The sequence below is a fragment of the Nesoenas mayeri genome (genome assembly GCF_963082525.1).
Source record: "Nesoenas mayeri genome assembly, chromosome: 28".
In the NCBI taxonomy this organism is placed as follows: Eukaryota; Metazoa; Chordata; class Aves; order Columbiformes; family Columbidae; genus Nesoenas; species Nesoenas mayeri.
This window is the reverse complement of record NC_137558.1, coordinates 157,763-173,361: the sequence shown is the minus strand read 5'-3', so window position 1 is coordinate 173,361 and position 15,599 is coordinate 157,763. Positions and strand designations below refer to the sequence as shown.

At 68.8% G+C, this 15,599-nt stretch overlaps 2 protein-coding genes across 2 annotated transcripts; both read right to left on the bottom strand.

Moving 5' to 3' along the window:
• Nucleotides 1–3: 3 nt before the first annotated feature.
• Nucleotides 4–3,185, bottom strand: MCRS1 (microspherule protein 1; the record flags this gene model as incomplete). The annotated part of the gene is given in 15 exon segments (XM_080360515.1): nucleotides 4–238; nucleotides 308–435; nucleotides 540–627; nucleotides 707–789; nucleotides 875–967; nucleotides 1,062–1,090; nucleotides 1,215–1,290; nucleotides 1,368–1,506; nucleotides 1,589–1,697; nucleotides 1,778–1,887; nucleotides 2,646–2,704; nucleotides 2,707–2,806; nucleotides 2,874–3,003; nucleotides 3,077–3,128; nucleotides 3,131–3,185. Coding segments are annotated over 15 exon segments (1,338 nt in total). The 3' UTR covers nucleotides 4–151.
• A 1,402-nt stretch (nucleotides 3,186–4,587) lies between these two features.
• Nucleotides 4,588–15,438, bottom strand: ITGA7 (integrin subunit alpha 7; the record flags this gene model as incomplete). Its single annotated transcript, XM_080360534.1, has 26 exons — nucleotides 4,588–4,764; nucleotides 5,921–6,046; nucleotides 6,112–6,210; nucleotides 6,284–6,397; nucleotides 6,572–6,661; nucleotides 6,737–6,913; nucleotides 7,225–7,327; nucleotides 7,412–7,489; nucleotides 7,568–7,647; nucleotides 7,722–7,805; nucleotides 8,126–8,324; nucleotides 8,405–8,517; nucleotides 8,626–8,775; nucleotides 9,402–9,571; nucleotides 9,670–9,731; nucleotides 9,815–9,910; nucleotides 10,204–10,331; nucleotides 10,414–10,502; nucleotides 10,736–10,929; nucleotides 11,067–11,274; nucleotides 12,177–12,296; nucleotides 12,453–12,584; nucleotides 13,042–13,297; nucleotides 13,382–13,461; nucleotides 13,563–13,690; nucleotides 15,245–15,438. 26 exons carry the CDS (start codon nucleotides 15,436–15,438, stop codon nucleotides 4,588–4,590), a joined length of 3,447 nt encoding a protein of 1,148 aa, XP_080216660.1.
• Between the last annotated feature and the right edge of the window lie 161 nt (nucleotides 15,439–15,599).

Sequence of the window (15,599 nt, the reverse complement as noted above, 5' to 3'; positions counted from 1 at the left end):
ACTTTTCCTGAATCAATTGAACAAATTAATTAAATTAAACCCCAACAGGGAGCTTTTAAAAACTCAGGAATTCTGCTCCACTCTGCCCCTCTTTGCCCACAACGAACACTGAGGAGCTGGGGGGCAGCTGCAGGGCCCCCCCGTCCCTCGGTCACTGCTGCGCCAGCTTGGCCGCCTCCGCCTTGATGAGGGCGATGAGGTCCTGGTTGATGAGGAACACGAAGCGGAGGCTGGCGATCTGGGGGGGGCACGGGGTGAGGGGGGACCCCGGGAGCCCCCCGGGCCCCCCCAGGCCCCCTGGACCCACCTCCACCACCGAGTTGTTGTTGAGCTTCCACTTGTTGCCGCCGAGCACGGGGCGCCCGTCGATGTAGATGGGGCGCCGGCCCTCGTTGGCAATGAAGAAATCCCCGTTGTTCTTCAGCTTAATGACGCCTGCGTGGGAGGGAGAGGTAAAATGGGGGGGGGGGGGTAAAACGGGAGGGGTGCAGCTGCAGAGCGCTCCCTGCACCCCGTCCCCGTCCCTGTCCCCTCCCCACCCTGCTTGCGGGAGATCTTCCAGGCCGGCCCCTCCAGCGCCAGGTCCACGTCGATCTGATTGTCCTTCGTGGCTCTGCCCAGTGTGATCTGGGGAGGGGGAAAACATGAGGGGGGGCTCCCTGGGAAATTCGGGGGTCGCGGGGGGGGGCACAGCCCCTGCACTCACCTCGCGGGAGCGCATGAGGTACCGCACCATGCGGCCCCGCAGCACAGCCAGCGTCTGGCTGTCGAAATCCGGGGAGCTCATGCCTGAGGGGTGTGAGAAAACAGGGTGACTGGACAGACAGATGGCCGGCAGGACGTACAACCGGACACAGGCCCCCCCGGCGCTCACCGGTGATGCTGTCGACCAGCACCTGCCACTTGTGCAGCTCCTGCTCCAGCTGCCGGATCTCCCGTTTCTGGCGCCTGTCGGCCACTGTCAGCTCTGGGGGGACAAGGGGAGCTGGGGGGATCCTGGGGGCTTTCTGGGCCACCCCACCCCCATTTGGGGTGCACAGAAGGGAGCGGGCGGGACTCACCGTGCTCCAGCACCTCGTCCCGCACATCCCTGTGGAGAAGAAACAATGAGATTGTGACCCCCCCCCCCGCCCAGCATGGCTTCTGCCCCCTCCAGCCCCCCAAAACCTCCCTGTAGCTGGTCATCAGCACCGTGTCCCCCCGAGCCCCCTCACTTGAGTTTGCTGTCATCGAGCGCGTCCTCGGCGTCCGAGAAGTTCAGCACTTGGTCGCCCTTGGGCAGCGGCTGCACTGGAAGGGGCAGCGCGGGGGTCGGTGAGGGGCCGGGGCAGAGGGGACGGGGACGCGGGGGACACCGGGGCGCTCACCGGTCTGGTCGTCCAGCAGGTAATACTGCTTCATGAGCTGCCAGTGCAGCTGCAGCGCCTTGGCCGTGCGCGCCGGGTAGAAAACGTCGGGGTGCTTGTGCAGCAGCTCCTGGAAGGTGTCGAGCGTGGGCTGGCTGCTCTGCGGGGGGACAAGGGACACGTGGCGGCACCTGGGGACACACAGGACCCCCCCAACACCTGAGACACCCCCCGGCTCTTACCGATCCCACCTTAGTGAGCAGCTGCTCCTCGGCTTTGCTGAAGAGAACTTTGCTCTGGATGGCGGCGATGGCCTCGGGGTGCAGCTGCCGCATGGCCTGGCACGCCAGCCTGCGCGGGAACAGGGGCTGAGACCCCCCTGCCCCCTAAAAACCCCTAAAACTCCCCAAGAAATACCCCCCGGCGCTCACTTGGAGATGACGGGGTCGTACAGCAGCGCGTACCAGCGCTCCTGGATCTCCCGCAGGTTGAAGCGGCAGCTGAACTTCACCCCCAGGTGCACCGAGGTCAAGTCGTTGGTCTGGGGCGCGGGGGGGACGGAAAAACCAGGGAATCAAAATCAGAGAATTGCCACAAAATCACTGAGTAAGTTGGGTTGGGAAAGAGCTGCAAGATCCTCAAGTCCAACGTTAACTCTTCAGCCAAAAGAAAAGATCGGACGAGCGGTTTCGTCCTCACTGTATGAAAATACAACTGAAACGATTTTAAAAAGCTACAACCTAAAGAGTCTGATCCAAGTCAGCGCGGGGTCCAGCTCCACGTGAGCTGCCGTTTTCAGCCAAGAGGAATAAGTCACTAAATCTCTGTTTAAAAAGTTCAGGCCTGTGTTTGAAAATAACCCTTGTCCTCTAAAAATAATAATGATAAAATGACAAAATAATAATGAATGAGACCGTTTTACAGGCAGTCGCACCAAATGAGTCCTGCACGTGGAACGCTTTTGTTCCTCACCACTTAAATAAACACCTTTCCCTGCTTAAGTTTCTCGCTGCAAAAATATGATATTATAATAACAGTGGTAACAGCAACAATAATGACGACAATTACAGGTCATAATAATAACAATAATAATAACTTAAAATACCCGAGTAGTCCCCAGGGGCAATAATAACCACCACCGTCATAAATTACAGATATTTAGCGGCCCGCAGGCGCCGATCCCAAAGCCTGGGGATGACAAACCTCCCGGGGCACTGGGGCTGCTCGTTACCTGCAGCAGCTCGTTACCTGCAGCAGCCCGTTACCTGCAGCAGCCTGTTACCTGCAGCAGCCCGTTACCTGCAGCACGGCGTTAATGAGCAGCAGGTCGTCCGCCGGCTTCCAGCGCCCCAGGTCTTGGTGACCGGGGGGGGCTGTTTGCTCTTCTTCACGCGCTTGGCCAGGCCGGGGGGGGCGGGCACGGGGCTGGGCGCCGCGGGGGCGGCCGCCGCCTTGGAGACCTGGGCGGGAGCGGCGCGGTGAGCGGGGGCTCCGCGGCCCCCCCGCGCCGCCCCGGCGCCCCCTCACCTTCCGGCGGTCACCCGGGGGGGGCTCCCCGCCCGGGCAGCGCGCGGGCTCGGCGCCCTTGGCGCGGCTGGAGGGCTTGGCCAGGCTGCTCTCCACCAGCTCATCGTCGAACTTCTTGCGCTTGATGAACCTGCGGGGAGCTGACGCTGCCGAGCCGCCCCGCGCCGGCCCGGCCCGCGGCCCCCCGGGCCCCCCAGACGTACCGGGAGGAGCTGCGGCGCTTGGGGACGGTCCCCGCGGCGGGGGCTGAGCCCGTTTCTGTCCCGCCAGCGACTCCTCGTCCTCGGAGCGGCTCGTGGCGCCCGACGCCATCAGGGCGGGGGGCGGCGGGTCTGGGGGCGGAGAGGAGGTGGAGTTCCCCGGAAGAAGCCCCTCCTGGCCCGGGGAGGACCGCGCTCCGTCCCGCCGCCGCCCCCCGCGGGCCGCCCCGCTCCGGGGCCGCCGGAGCCGCCTCACCATCCCCGGGAGCGCAGGGTCCGGCCGCTCGGCAGCGCCCTCCTCCCCGCCGCCATCACGGACGGCGTCGCTTCCGGGTATCCACAGGAAGATGATTGACGTCACCATCACGCGCACTGAAGCGGCAGGAGGTGCCGCCATTTTAAAGCAGCGCCGCGGCGCCATCTTAGGTCAGGGCCCCGCCATCTTGACTAAGGGCAGGGTGGCACTCCCGCTCCTTTCTCCTCTGCCGTTGCCGGTGGGGCGGGGGCGACGGGGCCCGGGCGACGGGGCGCAGCCCACGGGCGGGGACGGCGACGAGCCCGTTATCCCGCAAACAGGGCCCGTCAAAACTAGAACACCCATCACCGCACGGCCTCCCCCGCCACACCCATCATGGCGGCGCTCCCAGTGCCGCCCCCCTCCCCCCCCGCCACACTCATCATGGCGGCGCTCCCAGTGCCTCCCCCCCCCCCCGCCACACTCATCATGGCGGCGCTCCCAGTGCCGCCGCCCCCCCCCCTCCGCCACACTCATCATGGCGGCGCCCCCGGGGGGGGGCCGCCACACCCATCATGGCGGCGCTCCCAGTGCCGCCCCCCCCCTCCGCCATACCCATCATGGCGGCGCCCCCCGGTGAGGGGGGCCGCCACACCCATCATGGCGGCGCTCCCAGTGCCGCCCCCCCCTCCGCCACACCCATCATGACGGCGCCCCGAGTGGGGGGGGGGGGGGGCCCGCCACACCCATCATGGCGGCGCTCCCAGTGCCGCCCCCCCCTCCGCCACACCCATCATGGCGGCGCCCTCAGTGGGGGGGGGCCGCCACACCCATCATTGGCGGCGCCCCCAGTGCTCCCCCCCCCTCCGCCACACCCATCATGGCGGCGCCCCCAGTGCTCTCTCCACACCCCCCCCCCCCCCCCCCCCCCCATCATGGCCGACACCCCGGCTGGGAAGGAGGGACGCGGCCTCTATAGAGGGGCGGTTGGTTTTATTGGGTCGCTCATGGCCGTGGGACTGAGTCCCCTGTCCCGCAGGGCAAACGGGCCCCCCTCCGCTGTCCCCGCACCGGTCCCGGTCCCTGTCCCTCCCGCACCGGTCCCTGTCCCTGTCCCTCCCGCACCGGTCCCGGTCCCCGTCCCTGTCCCGGTCCCTGTCCCTGTCCCTGTCCCGGTCCCTGTCCCGGTCCCTCCCGCACGTCTCCACAGGCTCCCTCCCCGCCCCCCGTGTCCAGCGCCCCACGCGCGCCCCCACAGCCCCGTGCCGCCTCCCCGGGGTCACGCGGAGCTGGGGGTGACGCGGCCGTCGGGGGCCTCGCCCAGGGCGGCCCACTCCTTCCTCTGGATGGTCCCCAGCTTCCCCTCGCGCAGGTGCTGCCGCTCCTGCCGCGGGATCTTCACGGCGTGGTACTGCGGCACGGCCGGCGCCGCGCGCGCCCGCCGGAAGAACCCCAGCTGGGGGGACAGCGCGGGTCAGGGACCCCGGGGACCCACGGCCGCAGGGACGGCGCGGGCAGCGCGCGGCGGCCACGGCGCCCCCGGCAGCGCGGGACCGCGCGGGGGCACCGGAACCCGCGCGCCTCCCCGTTTGTGCACCGCAAACCATCGTACACCGCAAGCCATCGTACACCGCAAGCCATTGTACACCCCCCACCCCCGCACGTCCCGGTTCGGGCACCGCAAACCATTGCACATCCCAGTCTGAGCACCACAAACCCCTGACTGTCCCGGTTCGGGCGTTGTGAACCCTTGCACGTCCCGGTTTGGATGTTCAAACCATGGCGCAATGTCCACCAGCTCTGCAAACCGTTGCGCGTCCCGGTTTGGGCACCACAAACCATCGCATGTCCCAGTTTGGACATTCAAACCATCGCACAATTGCGCACCAGTGCTGCAAACCCTCGCCCGTCCCGTTCGGGTGCTGCAAACCCTCGCCCGTCCCGGCTCGGGTGCTGCAAACCCTCGCCCGTCCTGGCTCGGGTGCTGCAAACCCTCGCACAAGCGCCCACCAGCTCTGCAAACCATTGCACATCCCAGTTCGGGCACCGCAAACCCTCGCGCACCCCTGCACGGCCACGTCACCAGGCCTGGAGGGGACAACCATGTCACCGCTCTCCCGCCCGCTGCTCCGCCGAGGGCTGCCGGCCCCGGTGTGCCCGGTGGTAGCTGGGGGGATAGCGGGACCCCTGGCCGCTCCGCTGGAAGAAGCCGCACTGGGGAGGGAGCGAGAGGGAGAGGTGGGCAAAGCCGGGCGGGTGGCATGGCAAGGGGTGGCACAGCATGGCATGGCACAGCATGGTTGGGGTGACATGGCATATCTTGGGTGACACGGCACAGCTGGGGTGGCACAGCGTGGCACAGAGTGGCACAGAATGGCACGGCTGGCGTGTCACAGTGTGACACAGGATGACATGGCCCGGGTGGCACAGCATGTCCAGGGGACCCAGCGCAGCACCAGGGGACACGGCACAGGGTGGCGCCGTGTGACACAGCATGACACGGCCGAGGTGGCACAGCACAGCACCAGGGGACATGGCAGGGGGTGGCACAGCACATCCGGGGGACCCACTGGCACAGGGAGGGGACCCATCGCGCTGTCCCCTTCCCTCACCTTCCAGAGCACGCAGACCAGCAGGGCGAGGACGAGGCCGCCGGCCAGCGCGGCCAGCACGATGACCCACCAGGGCACGCCACCCGCCACTGCCGCGCCGGGGTCCAGGTAGATGGTGACAGGGATCTGGGGACGGGAGGGCGGTCAGGGGACAGTGAGGGGGGGGCAGGGGGGGAGCAGGGGGGACAGACCTGGATGGCCGCGTCCTTCAGCACCAGGTTCTTGATGGAGGACGTCACCGAGACACTGGCACGCACGATCAGCTCCACCGAGGTGACAGCCAGGTACTCCTGGGGTGGGAATCGGGGGGGCTGAGCCCCCTGTCCAGCCCCAGGGGTCTGTCCCCACCCCGGGGGTCTGTACCTCCAGGAAGGTGCCGTTCCAGAGGCGGCCGCGGGCCGTCAGCACGGCCGCCCGCTCGAAGCTGGGCAGGGGACAGCGGAAGGACAGACAGCGTGCGGTGCCCTGGGCACAGTCCTGCGGGATGGGACAAGACGCTCAGAGCACCCTGGGAGCAGGGGCACCCCAGCACTGGGTGCACCCCACGAGCAGGAGCACCCCAGGGGCAGGGGCATCCCAGGAGTCGTGCACCCCAAAAGCGGGTGCTCCCCAGCATCACGGGCACCCCAGGACTGGGTGCCCCCCCCTCACCAGCGTGATGTTCCTCCTCCTCTCAGTGGGTGCTGGCACCCACCAGGACCCCGACTCAGGCGCCTCGGGGGGCGCAGCCTCCGGCGGCTCCTGGCAGGGCAAGGAGGGGGATGGAGGGTTTGGAGGTGACAGGGATCCCGCACCCCAGCCACCCCACGGCTGTACCAGCGCCAGGCCCAGCGGGTTGGCAGGGGGGCTGCAGGGCACCCCCCGGCCCGGGGGGGCCGCCAGCTCCATGTGCAGGGGGTACAGGAGCCACTTCCCCGAGCGCAGCTCATGGGGCCACAGCAGCGTGAGGAAGGCAGAGCCCAGAGTCTTCAGCGATGGGCCCCGGTGGGACACCTGGAGGGGGCACGGGCTGTGAGAGGGGAATGGACCCCCCGGGTCACAGCCACCCCCACACAGACCCCCATCCAGGATGGACCCCCCACCCCATGGCCACTTCCTGTGTGGACCCTCCACACCTGCTACGGAGCCCCTCAACCAACCGCCCACCCCGCACAGACACCATCCCCCCCCCCCAGTACGGGTTCCCCCCACCCCCCCATGCTGGAGCGCAGAGCGGGAGCTTCGGGGCCACCACCCACGTGCCCCCCCACCCCCCGCCGTGTTCCCCCCGTCCTCCCCCCCCGGACCAGGTTTTGGGGACTCACCGTCACCTCGAAGCGCACGGCGCTGCCCACCTGGCTTTCCCGCCGCATCGCGCTCTCCCCCCGCACCACCCCCCCGAAGAAGAGCCGGGGCGGCACGGCCACACTGCGGGGACAGCCGGGGGGGGTCATGGCGGTCCCTGGGCGGGCGCGGGGGGTCCCTCATGCCCCCCCTCCCCGCTGAACTCACCCCGTCACCGAGAGCGGCAGCTCAATGACGACGCGGGCACGGGCCAGCACCGGCTCCAGCCCCGGCTGCTCGCTGATACTGGGGAGAACCGCGGGGGAGGTCAGCACCGCGCCCCCTCCCCCCGCCTCGCAAACCCCCCCGGCCCCCCCGGCTCACGTGGACAGGGCCAGCTTCACCGCCAGGTCCGTGGTCTGGAGGGTGATGCCCAGGGTGCTGAGGATGAGGAAGAACCGCACCTGGGGGGCAGAGGGATGAAGGCTGAGGGGGCGGGGCGGGGATGGGGGGTCGCGGAGTGTGGAGGTGCCCCCACCTGCGCTCCACGTTTCAGGGGGTTCCCCAGCTCACACTCCACCTGCGAGCCGTTCTGGTTGGCGAGGCACAGCACCGGCTTGTCCTGCGGGGATGGGGAGCTGAGCCCCCGCTGCTGCTGGGGGTCTCGCTGCACCCCCAGACTCACCCCCTCCTGCACCCGCAGATCTGACTCTCCGCAGCACCCCCAGAGCCAGCCCCGTCCCTCCAGTGTCCCCAGGACCATCCCCGTCCCTTGGTACCCCCAGATCTGACCGCATCCCACCCTCCTAGCACCCCCAGCACCATCCCTGTCCCTCATCACCCCCAGATCGGACCCCAACCCCCCGGCACCATCTCCATCCCTCAGCACCCCCAGGACTGTCCCCGTCCCCCCGTCCCGAACGCGCTCGGTACCGCCCCCACCCAGGCCGCCCGCCCGTTGTAGGGGCGCAGGGCGGAGTAGGGCAGCTCGGGGGGGAAGGTGACGATCAGCAGCGCCTCGTGCGCATCGTCCCCGTCCCGCTGCGGCTCCGCCGGGTCCGAGGGCAGGTTGGTGACATGGATCTCCAAGGCCACGTCCTTCTGGTCGCTCATGGAGAAGATGGCGGTGCCATCGTCACCCCTGGGGGCAGAGCCAACGTGAGACCCCCCGCCCTGGGGTGTCCCCAGCATTCCGTGGGGTGGGGACGCAGCCACTGTCACCTGGGCAGGGGCAGGAACTCGGCATCCCCCAGGCGGGCGCAGAACTGGAAGTGGAGCTGGAGGTTGCTCTGGCAGATCTTGTCGTCCCCGCAGCCCTGCTTCAGGAAATGCACCTGGGGGGGACACAGCGGGGGGAGATGGGGACACCCCAGGCACCCCCCACGTGGGACAGCGCACCCCAGGCCCCCGGGAAGGAGTGGGGAACACGGCTGGGTCCCCACCTCGGTGCGGTGGCTGCTGGGCTGCTGGGGGCTGAGCACGGGTGACAGCGGGGGCAGGGTGGCCCCCCGGCGCTGCCGTGTGTCGTCGGTTCCCTGGATGCCATAAGCGAGGGTGACAGCGATGGGGCGCAGCTTGTCACGGATGTTGTCCTGCGGGCGGGGTGGGTAAGGGGGTCACGGTGGGATGGGATGGGGTGGGGTGGGGTGTGGTGGGGTGGGATGGGATGGAGTGGGGTGGGGTGGGATGGGATGGGATGGGATGGGATGGGTGGGGTGGGGTGGGGTGAGGTGGGATGGGATGGGGTGGGGTGGGATGGGATGGGTGGGGTGGGGTGGGGTGGGGTGGGGTGGGGTGGGGTGAGGTGGGATGGGATGGGATGGGATGGGATGGGATGGGTGGGGTGGGGTGGGGTGAGGTGGGATGGGATGGGATGGGGTGGGGTGGGATGGGATGGGGTGGGGTGGGGTGGGGTGGGATGGGGTGGGGTGGGGTGAGGTGGGATGGGATGGGATGGGTGGGGTGGGGCGGGGCGGGGCGGGGCGGGGCGGGGCGGGGTGGGGTGGGGAGAAAATGGGGACCGGGACATGGAAAGGGAGGGGAACAAGGATGAGAATAAGAATGGGGATGAGAATAAGGATGGGGATGGAGATGGGGATTGGGACAGAGATGAGGATGAGGATAAAGAGAAGAAGAAGAAAAAAGAAGATGAGGATAGGGATGGAAATAAAGGAATAAAGGGATAAGGATGGAGACAGGGCCGGGGCCGGGGCCCCACCTGCAGCTGGAAAGTGGCCGTGGTGCAGGCACGGGCGCGCTGGCCGGGCAGCTCCAGCGTGTCCGAGAACTGGTGCTCGGGGTCCGAGGGCTGGCGGCCCAGGAAGGAGATGCGGGGGGGGTGGCCCAGCCGCCGCCGCTCCGTGTCAGCATCGAACACGTACTCCAGTACTGGGCGGGGAGAGGGACAGGCGCGATGGCGGGGGTCCCTCCCCTCCCACCCGGGGGGTTCCTGTCCCCCAGCAGCGCCTGGGATCCCCCACGCTCACCGAGGCGGGGGCTGTAGCTGGCAGGACTGGCGGTGTAGCTGAAGCAGGCTTGCACATCCACGCTGGGGGACACGGAGCAGGGGGTAAGACGGGAGGAAGCCACCCCCCGCTGTGTGCCCAGGGAGGGGAGGCTGCGGGTACCCACCAGACACCCTCCTGGTGCCGGCAGTTGCTCTGCTCCAGGTCGATGTTGGGGGGGAGCAGGGACACATTCCTAGAGACGTGCACGACCGGCCGGGCCCTGCGCGGGGGGAAACGGGGCGTGCCAGGCTGGGCACCCCCACCGAGAGCATCCGAGCCTTGTGCGGGATGCCTGGGGAGAAGGGATGCCCGGGGACAGGGGGTGCTTGAGGAAGGGAGGGTGTCTGGGGACGGGGTTGCTGGGGGACAAAGGATGCCCCGGGACAGGGGGTGCTTGTGGATGGGGGTGCTGGGGGATGCAGGATGCCCAGGTATACGGTATGCTCAGGGATGGGGGATGCCCGGGGTGGGGGCAGCCCGGTTCGGGGGGGGCTGCCCGTGGCAGACACCCACCTGTAGAGCACGACGGAGTCAGAGAGGGACCCAACCAGCAGGTCGGGGTACAGGTTCCCATCCACGTCCAGCCCCCCCGACAGGGAGTATCCGAAGGCCGTCACCCCCACGCCCTCCCCGTCCAGGACCTGGGGACAGGCCGGTGACACCGGGAAGTGGCGAGGAGGTGGGTGTGATGGGCAATGCCCCCCTCACCCCATCCCCCCTCACCTGCGCCGGCTTCACCACAATGCCCAGGCTGCTGCCGTGGTAGATGTAGACCTTGCCGGCGCCGTCGAAGGGGGCCCCCACTGCCAGGTCTGGGGGGGACAAGAGCAGGTGTGTGTGGGGGGACAAGAGCAGGTGTGTGTGTGGGGGGACAAGAGCAGGTGTGTGTGGGGGGACAAGAGCAGGTGTGTGGGGGGGGTCCACTCCACCTCCCAGGACCCTCTATAAGACGCAGCCCCCTGGTGCGACCATCTCCCCCCTCGGCAGGATGTGGGCTGTGTCCCAGCCCACGGGGACCCCTCCCCAGGGCCCCCTGGCCCCTCACCTTCGAAGCCATCGTGGTTGAGGTCCCCGGCGGCGCTGAGGGCGATGCCGAACATGGAGCCGCAGGTGCCATTGAGGCGGAGGGGGGTGGCCGAGTCCCAGTGCCCCCCCGGGTTGATGTAGACGTACACGGCCCCCCCGATCTCCTCCTTGCGCTCGAAAAAGTGGGGGGCGCCCACCACCAGATCCATCCAACTGTGGGGACAGCAGCTCCGTCACCTGGCCCAGTAACAACCCATCCCGGCGCCCCGAGCCAGCGCGACCCCCGGGTGCCGTGGCTTGTTGGGGAAGGGGGCAAACTGCCACGGGGGGCGCATCCCCCCGAAATTCACCCGTCGCTGTTGAGGTCGAGGACGGCCAGGGCGTGTCCGAAGGCGGAGCTGAGCTGCGGGCCGGGCAGCACGGCCTCGGGGACCAGGCGGTTGGCGCTGTCGCGCCGCAGGATGACAACGGCCCCGGTGTGGTTGGCGCGGGGGGCGCCGGTGACAAAGCTGAGCTCGCGCCGCCGCGTCAGCCCCGCGCCCGAGTCCACCGAGAACCCTGCGGGGGGGGGAGGTTGGTGCCCACCCGGCCCCCCCCGGCCGCCCACACTCGCCGTCTGTCCGTCTCTCTCTCTCTCTGCTTAAGCCCTTGGGGACACTGGTGCTTCGGTGTGGGAATGGGGCGGGGGGGGGGGCTCTGCTTATGCCTCAGTTTCCCTGCTCTGTGCTCCCTGGGTGCAGATGGGGGCAGGGGCAGCTCCCCAGCTCTGGGCTGGTGGAAGCCAAGGGGGAGCAGAGGGGTGAGCAGGAACCAGCCACCCCCCCGCATTGTCAGAAGATTTCGATGAGAAAAAAGGAAGATTTGGGGGCCAAAGCAGCAAGACACGGCGCAGAGCCGGGCAGCCCCCCTGCTGGAGAGCGGCAGAGCCCCGCCCCCGGGGGAGGGCAGGAGCCCCTTCCCTACATGCAGGGGTCACAGTGCCACCCACAGCCCCCCGAGCCCCCAGCAGGATGTCGCCACTGCCCGCTGCGCGGGACCCCCCCATGCAGAAACAAGCACTCAGGGACAGCAGGGTGTGGGGGGCAGCATGCCAGGCTCTGCACCCCCGGCTCTGCACCCCCGGCTCCCCGGGCTCTGCCCCCGCCCCAGCCTGGCAGTGCCCCCCGCAGCCCCAGCACAGCGACAGGACACAGGATGGGGACAAGGACAGAGACGGGTGGGGACAAGGCAGCGCTGCCCACAGCCGGGACATGCACGTGGAGGGGGGTGCAAAGATGGGTGCACGAGGTGGGGAGGCGATGCTGTGCATACGGAGGGAGGTGACAAGGGGACCGCGTGTGCGCACAAGGCCTAGCTGAAGGAGCTCCCCTGTTCCCTCATAGACACGGGGGACACACCACAGGACACAGCTCTGGGGAGGGCGGCACACGGGGACACCGGGGACACCGGCGCTTACGAACCCAAGTAGCTATTCTGGGCCACGTCACCGGCCACACCGGGGACCCTCTCGCCAGGCTCGGGGGTTTTGTAGACCAGCTGGTCAGGGTCTGAGCTATCAATGTTTGTCACAAACACCAGCCCTGTGTCACAGCCCCGGGTGGGACAGAAAGAGAGAGGGGGAGGTCAGAGGGGGCAGCACAGCCGGGGGGGGGGCTGGAGCTGGGTGGTGAGGCCGTGGGGGTCCCGTGGGGGCGCCCCTGTGCCACGCCCAGGCTCCGCCACCCCCCGCCCCGTACCCAAGTAGCTGTTGGCGGGGACGGGGATGAGCGAGGGATCCTGGTCCTTCTCGCCCCCCGCCTCGTAGGGGCCGTCGTCGTAGCGCAGGAGGTCGAGAGAGCTCTGGTTGAGCAGCTCCACGCGCAGAGTCCCTGCGGAGCGAGGGAGGGTGAGGGGGGGACACCCCCTGGGGACTCTCCTGCTGCCTGGGGACGGGGGGGCACTGGAGATGGCCCACAGCGCTGCACTGGGCTGGCACCTATAGCACGCTCACAAATACATATGTGCTCACTTACACCCATGCCATGCTTGCACCTGTAGCCTGCTCACACACGTGTTCACCCTCACCTGCATACATGCACACTCACGCAGCATGCACAGACACGCGTGTGCTCACACACAGCATGCACACGTGCCCACGCCTATAACGCGCACGCAGCCACATGTTCACACCTATAGCACATCCACACACAGGCACCCGCGGGCTCACACTCCACGTTTGCACACCCCTCACGCGTGCACACCCGCCCTGGCAGGAACACGCACCCACACATGTGCACACCCACTCCACGCAGCCCAGCACCCCCTCCCACCTCCAGCCCCCCTCACCCTTCCAGTTGTAGGTGCCGGGGGCCCCGAAGAGGATGTAGTGCTGGTCGGGGCTGAAAGCGGCTGCCAGGCCCTGCTGGCAGGACCCAAAGCGGTCGTGGCCCTGCGGCCGCCCCTGGCAGAACTTCCACTCGCCGCCATCCAGCTCATCGCGCACCCGCAGGTCCTGGCTCAGCACAAAGCAGCGCCCGATCACATCCCGCGTCTCCAGGGGCTGCTGCACCCGGTGCCGCGCTTCGTACAGGTGGGCGCAGGTCTGGGTGGTGGGGGAAGGTGGGAGTCAGGGGGTGCCGGGGACCCCCCGTGGTGCCGCTCTCAGCGCTGTCCCCCCAGCGCTCACCACGATCTTGCCGCCAGCACCTTGGCTCTTCACGCTCACCCCCAGCCACTGGTTCTCTTTGCTCTCCCGCTGCAGGTCAACTGTTGGGGACAGGAGTGTCAGCCCCGCCGGGATCCCCCCACCCGAAGGGATGGGGAACCCCCTCAGGGATGGGGAGGCCTCCCCTGGGTGCACAGCTCACCTCCCTCGTCGATGGGCACCCGCCAGCAGTCGGAGAGCTCAGGGGTCAGTGGGCAAGCAAAGAGCCCCCCGGTCCGGTTGGCACCTTGGCCAGGCAGCGCCAGCGCTTGGGGGGCCCCCACCAGCAGCCTGGTCACAGCAGGGACCTCCCCATCAGGGTAGGGGTTGGGGGCAGCACCCCCCATGAGCCCCAGCCCTGGATTTGCACACCTGTGGTGCTGGGTTTGCACACCCGACCCCCCCCCCCCACGCCGCCAGCACCCATGGGAGCGTCCCCACCGCCCCCATGCAGCTGTCCCCGCGCCCCCGCCCCGATTTCACGCTGTGGCAGTGCCAGCCCTCCCCCCCGCACCAAGCAGCTGCAGCCATCCCAGGCCTCGGCTGCCGCTCGCACCACGGGTGGGCAGGGAAGGGGCACAGGAGGTGACGCACACCTGGACCTCCCCACTCCTGCCTGCGCCCCTGTCCCAGCCCCCCTTGGTGCAGCAGGGTGGGGGGCACCCTGACCCCCATCCAGAACCCCCTACTCCTCCCTGGGGGGGCTCGCTCCTCTCTCAGACGAGTGCCACGCTGCTGGTGGCAACTTGGTGGCTGTAAGGGAACCTGCAGCCGCCCCCTGCCCCTGTCCCTGTGGGACAGTGGCCTCAGGACGCCAGGGAGCCCCAGGGGGTGGCGGGGAGGCAGAGCCGGTAAAAATAAACTGGAATTCACTCAAAATAACCCAGCGGCAACATGTCCAAAAAAGGAGGGAGCCGGCACAGGAGCGCACCCCGCACCAGGGGACACTGTCGGGGTGCCAGGGGATCGTGTCAGGAGCCTGTGGGGACAAACCTGTCCCTGAGCCGGGCTGTGGACCAGAGGGGATGGGCAGTGGGACAGCGGAACAGTGGCAGTGGGACAGAGCCCAGCGTGGTGCTGGCAGCTCCGCCAACACCTGCTCTGGCGCCGGGGACCCAAAATGTCCCCCCCGGACACCAAGAATGTGGCGGGGGCGGCTGCTGCAGCGGGGGCGGCTGCAGCCGGCGCCACCAGGCTGGCGGGGGGACGGGGACATGCAGCAGTCACTCAGGGTGGCAGGGACAGTGGCTGCGGGGAGGTGCAGGTGACAGCGACCCTGGGACCTGTCCGCTGCGGGGGTCCCCACCATGGAGACCCCCTCGGAGCCATGGGGACACAGGGGACACAAGGGATGGGATGGGGTCCATGTGGGACACGGGGCACGCAGGGGCTGGGGTCCGTGGGGCACACGGGGGACATCGGTGGTGGCCGGCAGGCGTTTGCCAGCGCAGCAGGCACGGGGGAGGTGGTGGGCACGGCTTGGGGGTGGGGGCACGGCCGGGGGGCTCTCTGCACCCGATCCCCTCCCCTCAGCTCTTGCCGAGTGATGCAGCAGCGGTGGCAGCGACAAGTCCCTGTCCCCTCGGGTCTGCAGCCCAGTTGGGGTCTCAGCACCCCAAAAGCGGGGGAGTGGGGGAGATCCAGTCCCGGGGAGCGGCGGGGTGGGGGGCGCTGCCGGTCCCCAGCTCAGCGAGCGAGGGAGGACACAGGCGCGAGGAGGTGACACAGAGCCAAGGTGGTGACACAGCGCCGATTGCGGGGACCCGACGCGGGGCCATCCCAGCGTTGCGGCGGGGGGATCCGCCGGTCCCAGAGCGCCCCGACTCCACGGGCCCCCCAACTCACCAGCCGGCGGGCTCGGGGCTGAGCTGGCGGTGCAGAGCCACGGCCACGCCGAACAGGCTGCCCTTGTCGCCGTCCTTCAGCAGCGAGCTGGCGGCGTCCAGGTTGAAGGCAGCGCCGGGCAGCAGCCGCAGGCAGAGCCAGGGCAGGCAGAGCCAGGGCAGGCACAGCCCCCACAGCCCCCGCGGCGCCCCCATCCCGCCGCTCCGCCGACCCCCCGGCCCCGGCAGCGCGGGACAGCGCGGGACAGCGCGGGAGAACCGGCCCGGCCCCGCCCCGCTCGCCGCGGGTGGGTCGCCGCGGGTGGGTCACACCGGGTGGCACCTCCCGGTGGCTCCGCCCGGGGGATGACCAGAGC